The sequence below is a fragment of the Hesperophylax consimilis genome, chromosome 8 (assembly GCF_061612785.1).
Source record: "Hesperophylax consimilis isolate HC1 chromosome 8, BYU_Hcon_1.0, whole genome shotgun sequence".
NCBI classification, from domain to species: domain Eukaryota; kingdom Metazoa; phylum Arthropoda; class Insecta; order Trichoptera; family Limnephilidae; genus Hesperophylax; species Hesperophylax consimilis.
Genome location: NC_142843.1, coordinates 20,916,260 through 20,924,473, shown reverse-complemented (window position 1 = coordinate 20,924,473; position 8,214 = coordinate 20,916,260). Strand labels below are relative to the sequence as shown.

Here is an 8,214-nt window from a genome sequence, read left to right as displayed (position 1 = left end):
TTTTAGTTTTTATATTTGTGTTGCTGTTTCAGCGTTCGAGACCATTATCAAAATGTGGTCATAAAACTAAAACTATTTAATAATAAACAAGGCTTGAGTTCTCTGTGTGTGCATTGTAAAGTAAAATTGTAATATTCTATTATGGCAAGAATGTGATACGACTTGAGACGGCCATATTAGTTAGAGAGTACCTAGATGGAGTACTAGAAATTAATAAAAATGTTGTTTTTAGCGCGATGAACACTTTTGATAAGCGAGTTACTAGCGTGACATTTTTACAAATGTCTTCTCGTTACTTGTACTGAAGCAAGCAAAGAAAACATTCTGAGATAGCGCGGCCTTTCAAAAAATATCTAGCACTTTCAACAACTTTAATTTACTCAGTTTGCTCAAATGCTCAGTTTACTTCACGTTTTTACGGTCGGTGTTGGGGATCGGCTTGTCGGCGATAGGTTGGTGAAAATACTCTTGATTTTCATGTGATGACCTAACAATAATTTGTTGTTTTATTTTACTTGTTTTCAAAAGTGTAATTTTACTATCGACTTTTCTTTTATGTGAAAAAATAAGTGCTCACTTTCAGAGGATGCTCAGATTTGAATGAATAATAATCATTACCAGTGAGACCATCGTAATTTATTGTAACCTTGTGGTTTTATTGAAAGTTTATTGTGATGAGGCTGTCAACAAAAATTCTGTTGTGTCTAGTCGTTATTTTGGAAAATGTGGGAATTTGGGGTAATGCCTCTATTGACACAGTTTTAGCACAAACTTACGGATTCACAAATAAATTAGCAGGTAAGAGTTTTCTATTTTTGATGTAAAAGTACCGTTTTTACAATATTTTTATTTTTTACCCGTTTCAAAATGATTAAATTCAATGATAGTGAATTCATTTTATGTAGGTATATATTTTAATTCATAATATGTACTTAAATATAAAATTATTTTATTTATGTGTACATATTTATTATAATGGTAAATATTTACCTACGTCCCCCGTTTTTAATACGCATTAAAAAAAACTATCATTTGATCAACTTAAGGTGATGCACTACGTCGTGTAATATTTTAAATTGAGCCGCTTTCAATAACAACCCTTGCGTCGATTGCGCTAAGGTTTAAATTCCCGCTTAACAACATCCGCCTGTTTTGATTTATGCAAGAAAAAAACATGGCCAAAAAGTGCCTTTTATTTTATTTTGTCGATGTTCAGGCAAAAATATTTAATTAAAGCATCTGAAACATTTCTAGGCGACCAAATTTTCAAACCAAAAACACATGATTTTGAATTAATACGTATGGCATCGCCTTAATGACAATAAACAGCAACTTCTTGCATTTATGATTTTGAAAAATATTGATATTTAATATTATTTACGCAAATAATAATTTACGAGAAAATTTTCCATTCGACACACCATTTTGACAGAACACCGATTGAACATCGCTCATAATTCGCGTTTGTTTGTGTAGTGGCAGTTTAGAAAACGTGAAAGACATAATCGGCATAATAGACAATTATTCGAGATAGCGATCTCGAATAATTATTGGCCACGCACCACGCACCCCTTAATTATGAGGCGACCAAATTTGGTCCCAAACATCATATGAATTTAGTTTCTCAATGTTAAAGGTTTACAACGATTTTTTTAAATAAAACGTTTTGATTTTAGGTTTGGTTGGGTTATTATAGGTTAGGTTAGGTTGGATTATTATATGTTAGATTAGGATAGGTTAGGTTAGGTTAGGTTGGATTATTATATGTTAGATTAGGATAGGTTAGGTTAGGTTAGGTTGGATTATTATATGTCAGATTAGGATAGGTTAGGTTACGTTGGGCTATTAAAGGTTAGATTAGGATAGGTTAGGTTAGGTTAGGTTGGATTATTATAGTTTAGATTAGGATAGGTTAGGTTAGGTTAGGTTGGATTATTATAGGTTGAGCTGGGTTGGATTATTATAGGTTGGGCTGGGTTGGATTATTAAAGGATAGGTTAGGTTAGGTAAGGTTGGGTTATTATAGTTTAGGTTAGGTTAGGTTGAATTATTATATGTTAGATTAGGATAGGTTAGGTTAGGTTAGGTTAGGTTAGGTTGGATTATTATAGGTTGGGCTGGGTTGGATTATTAAAGGATAGGTTAGGTTAGGTAAGGTTGGGTTATTATAGTTTAGGTTAGGTTATTATTTATTTTATTTAATTATTATTATTACATTTATTCCATACAAGATATACAAATATAAAAGGAAGCTTTGACTGTCCAACTAGGAAGTTTCCCGTTTTAGGACAGTCAAATTGGCAGGTTGCGTGTACATAATTCCAGGTAGGTACATGTAAAATATAAAATAAAATTAAAATATAACATATAAATGTAAGAAAGAAAATATTTTTTTAGGAAAATACAATTTAGCAGTAATAAACAATAAAATCCAGATAGGTACATGTAAAATATAAAATAAAAATATAATATATCAATGTAAGAAAGAAAAATAAAAAAATATTTTTTAGGTAAATACAAAATACAAAATCGAAGAAATCAACTCAGACTACGTTTTTTAATAATTTTTCGGAATCTGTCCTACCTAAGTCTAATAACCATTTAGTAATTTTAGTACCGAAGGCTGATAATTCACATAGTTTAAATTGAGAGGGGATTTTGTTGTATATTTTTGGTCCCAGGTATGAGAAAACTTTTTGATAAGCCGCAGTATTGCTAGTTGGAATAGAAAGGTCGTTTCTGCTCTTACTTCTGGTTTGATGATTATGATCGACTGTTATCGTTTTGTTTTTATTTTTGTGGACGCAGATTGTTATTTTTTTATGTAACACTGTCAAACATCAAGCACATTAAACTCCTTGAAGAGAGCGTCGCTCGAGTATCTGAAGGGTTTCTTCATAATGACGCGTAGAATGGATTTCTGTGCCTTCAGTAGCGGGTATAATATTGTTAATCCTGTTCCACCCCATCCAATGCAACCGTAGGTTATGACGGAGTTACAGAGCCCGTAGTATATTTTTTTAATGTCTTGAGTTTTTATAATTTCCCGCAATGCTATAAATATATAAATAAGCTTGCGCACTTTGTTAGCTGTGTTTTCAATTTGTTGTTTCCATTTAAGATAGTTATCCAATATAATACCTAAATATTTAATAGATTTAACACATTCAAGGGTTTCGCATTTACAAGTATGGTTATTATTTCCAAGGCTACACTTAATATTATGTATTGTGAGGTGATGAGGTATTTTGGGTTGACCTGCAAGGGTAGCGCTAAATGTGAGATATTTTGTTTTTTGTATGTTTAGTGTAAGCAAATTACTGTCCAACCACTGTTTTATACCTGTGTTCGCAAGGTGGTGTGTTTCTTGCCAATAATCTCCTTCAAACAAAATAACTGTATCGTCAGCGAACGTGATAATTTTGCCATCAATGTGTTGGTTACAAAGTTCGTTTATGTATATAATAAAGAGAAGGGGCCCAAGTGTACTTCCTTGTGGTACCCCAAAAGTGTATTTTAGTGAAGTGCTAATAGCCTCGTTAATTCTGGTTTGTTGAAATCTATTAAATATATAACTTTCTATCCATTGAAAAGCTTTTCCCTTTATTCCTATATTTCTAAGTCTCTGTAAAAGAATTTTATGGGATATTGTGTCAAATGCCATGGACAGGTCCAGGAAAAGGGCAATAGTTTTCTTGCCACGGTTCATATTCCCTGCAATAGTTTCAGTGAGACATGCGATGGCATCATCCGTTCCCTTGCCCGACCGAAAGCCGTATTGGTTAGGACTTAGAATGTTATGTTTCTCCACATATTCGTTTAACCTAGTTTTGAAAAGCTTTTCAACGACTTTGGATATCGCGCTTAATAGTGATATTGGCCTATAGTTTTCTACAAGAGATTTAGGTCCACTTTTGTGAATTGGGACAATTATTGATTTTTTGAAGTGATCAGGAAATATTCCTGATGCAAAACTTAAGTTGTAAATATATGATAGCGGAGCAGAAATCTGATTTTTAATTTTTTTTAGTATTTGTGTATTTAGACTATCTGGACCCTTTGCATGTGTAGTATTAAGGCTGTTGATTATTTTTAAGACCTCTTCTACAGTAGTTGGTTTAATATTAAATGAAAAAGATTGTTCCTTTGTTTCAATTGTCGATGCTAAAGAGTCTTCCGTTTTCTGGGTTTCTAATAAAAATTTTATTGCTAGATTTGATCCAACAGATGCAAAATATTGATTAGTATGACATGCAATTGATTGATTGTCAGGTTAGGTTGGATTATTATATGTTAGATTAGGATAGGTTAGGTTAGATTAGGTTGGATTATTATATGTTAGATTAGGATAGGTAGGATAGGTTAGGTTGGGTTATTATAGGTTAGATTAGGATAGGTTAGGTTGGATTATTATAGGTTGGGCTGGGTTGGATTATTATAGGATAGGTTAGGTTAGGTAAGGTTGGGTTATTATAGGTTAGGTTAGGTTGGATTATTATATGTTATATACGGTTAGGTTTGGTTGGGTTAGGTTAGGTTAGAATAGGTTAGGTTAGGTTGGATTATAATAGAAAATTATTATTATCTAACATATAATAATCCAACCGAACCTAACCTAACCTATCCTAATCTAACATATAATAATCCAACCTAACCTAACCTAACGTATCCTATTCTAACCTATAATAACTCAACCTAACCTAACCTAAGCTGTAATAACCTATAATAAAAAAAAATAAACTATCTTTTTGTAAATATAATGAAATATAAAATAAAGAATAAAAAATAACAGATAAATAATGTAGCAAATGCTGGCAGGGGTGTAGGTTATCCTATAAATGGTTCCGGGGCGGCGGTACCCATACACGCCTCCCAAATTGAATGTATTGTTAGGTTTATCTTTTTTCTGGAAGTATTCATCAATGCACCTTTTTTCTATTGCTTTATGTAGAAAATTTATATTTGAGGAAAACTTACCTTTTTAAGCTGTCATACCCTTAAATTAAATATACTATTCCTGTGAGTAGCATTCTTGTATTGCCTATAATACACCCTAATCACACTCTTCTTATTGGATTTACATTATTCCAAATCTGTCTTATACCGAGGGACGAATCACATTTAGGAAAGTGAATTCTGATAAAAACCTTGTTCTGTAGTACCGCCCAGCAAAAAATTTGCTTTTCTTATCCTAAACATGCTCATTAGAATATAAATAGGTATATATTATTAAAATAAATACCGGAAAGTTCAATTATATCCAATTTTCCAATTGTGTGCCCTGTGCGTGCGAACCGTATCTTAATTTCGCTAATAAACAATGAAACAGTGTCAATGTGTTACCTACCGGGTAGGTATGGTACTGTATATTATCTCCATATATGTAAACATAGATTACACTGGTCAACACATTTTTTGTCCCTTTAACGAAAGTAGCCAAATCTGACAGGAAATTTCAAGCTGATTTCAGATATGTGATTAGTTTTTTTCTATCACGTCAGGTTTTTATGGGTTTTAAGTTTTAATTCATATTTATTCGTGAGTTATAATTGATTTTTTGATTTTTTGACCATCCATTCCACTTGGTCATGCTGCAAACATGAAAGAGAACTATGACAACATGAAGCTGCTGTTAACAAAAAATAAATTTGTAAAATACGAATGGAAAATATGTGGTGATCTAAAAATAATAGGGCTCCTACTAGGACTGCAAGCGGGTTATACAAAGTATTGTGGTTTTCTGTGCGAGTGGGACAGCAGAGACAGGAAAAACCATTATGCCAAGAAGGACTGGCCTACTAGAAAGCACCTTAAACCTGGCACGAAGAATGTTCAACATGCTCCAATAGTAAAATCTAAAGATATCTTACTTACACCCTTACACGTTAAGTTGGGTTTGATGAAAATTTTTGTAAAAGGATGGAAATGGCATGATTTACTTAAAGCAAAACGTTCCTAAGATCAGCGACGGAAAAATTAAAGAAGAAATATTCGTGGGACCACAAATAAGGGAGGTCTTGACTGATCCGAATTTTATAACAGTGTTGAGACCAGTCGACCTAGCCGCTTGGTCAGCCTTCAATCTTCAGCCTTCGAATGTTGTCGAGAAACTTCTTGGAAGTCATTAAAGTGAAGACTATATCAGCATTGTGTCTGAAATGCTCATGGCCTATAAAAATATGGGATGTAACGTCACTAAAAATACACTTCCTTCACTCTCATTTGAATTTTTTCCCAGAAAATATGGAAGATGTCAGTGACGAGCACGGCGAACGATTTCACAAGGTCATTGCGGCTATGGAAAAGCGATACCAAGGAAAGTGGAGTCCATCTATGCTAGCAGACTATTGCTGGACCCTGCAGAGAGACTTTCAAGATACTCACAAGCGCAAATCAGGAGCAAAAAAAATTAAATTGAATTAGTTCTGAAATTTTGTTAAGTAAGTTTTGATTGCTCTTCTTAAGAAAAAAACAGCATTAGACTTAAGGTAAAAAAACATGGTAACGAGTCAGATTATAGAGAATTTTCTTATTTAAGGAAAGTTACAAAAAAAATACAAAGCGAATGTTATAAATCATACATCAACTCTGTCGAAAGTGGTCTGCAAGGTAACATAAAGGTGTTCTGGTCATACTCAAAATCATTACGAAAAACCAATTGTATTCCTAAAGTAATGCATCTTGACGATATTTCCGCAAATGACGGTGAACACATAGCAAACATATTTTCTAAATATTTTTCATCTGTTTATACCAATTCGGAATCATCCACTAATGGTTCAATGCCAAACATAACTGAACACAATCAAAGCAATTTGGGTAAAATACATATTGGTGCAGATGAAATAAAATGTTTTTTGAGTAAAATAGATTCCAACAAGGGTCCAGGCCCAGATAATATTCCTCCTTTCTTTGTCAGTTGCTTTGCAGACTCTTTATGTTTACCGCTTTTTATAATTTTTAATACATCCCTAACCACGGGAACTTTTCCTGATCTGTGGAAAAAAGCACATGTGGTACCAGTATTAAAATCGGGAGACCAATCTTTAGTAAAAAATTATAGACCAATCAGTATATTATCCTGTTTTGCTAAGGTTTTTGAATCTTTGATATATAAAAATATTTTTTCGCAATTTAAGCCCCTTCTCTGCACTAGGCAACATGGGTTTGTTCCTCAAAGATCTATTAACTCAAATCTTTTGGAATTTTGTAATTATGTATGTAATTCTTTTAATGAAAGATTACAAGTAGATGCAATTTATACTGATTTCCAAAAAGCTTTTGATAAAGTTAATCACTCCATCTTATTAAAAAAACTTGAACAAATAGGAATACATGGAGATCTACTTCGCTGGGTGAAATCATATTTGTATAACAGAACTCAATTAGTTCTTATTAATGGATACAAATCATCCCCTATAATTATAACTTCCGGTGTACCACAGGGTTCAAATCTTGGCCCCCTGCTTTTTCTTATATTCATAAATGACCTTGGCTCGAAATTAAATTGTGATTATGCTTTTTTCGCCGATGATCTTAAAATTTTTCGTAAAATCAAGTCTGTTTCCGATCATCAACTGCTTCAAAACGACCTCCACACACTTAATAACTGGTGTACTGTCAATGATATGCACTTAAATGTTGAAAAATGTTACATTTTAAACTTCACTAGAAATAGAATTATAAAGGATTTTTCCTATGTTATTAATAATATTATTCTCAAAAAAGTATCTCCAATAAGAGATCTAGGAATCACTCTTGATTCTAAATTCATATTTGATGTACACATTAACGACATTAAGTGCAAATCATTAAAAATGATAGGATTTATTCATAGAATATGTAAACCTTTCCAAGATCCTCAATCAATTCTAACTCTTTACAATGCCTTAATTAGAAGTAAACTTGAATATGGAAGCTCTATTTGGAATCCACATTACTGCAAATATGAAAATATTGTAGAATCTATTAAAAAAAAATGCTAAGAATGTTATCCTTCAAATGTGGATTACATGACCATCTAAGATCATATGACGTACGTCGTGATTACTTCAAGATTGATACACTTAAAACTAGAAGGCAATTGACTGATCTCATATGTTTACATAAAATTATTCACGGTCAACTTGATACTACATTATGTCTTAGCAATATTAAAATAAATGTCCCCAATTCGCATTGTTTAAGGCGCCATAATATTTTTCACCTGAATAC

At 32.5% G+C, this 8,214-nt stretch overlaps 1 protein-coding gene across 1 annotated transcript in view; it reads left to right on the top strand.

Moving 5' to 3' along the window:
• Positions 1-212: 212 nt before the first annotated feature.
• The window catches only part of LOC149421702 (multicopper oxidase 3-like), a 60,548-nt gene continuing 52,546 nt past the window's right edge, over positions 213-8,214 (top strand). The window contains exon 1 of the mRNA XM_089635023.1: positions 213-798. Within this exon, the coding sequence (XP_089491149.1) occupies positions 675-798 (124 nt within the window). The 5' untranslated portion in view covers positions 213-674. The remainder of the gene's footprint in view (positions 799-8,214) is intronic.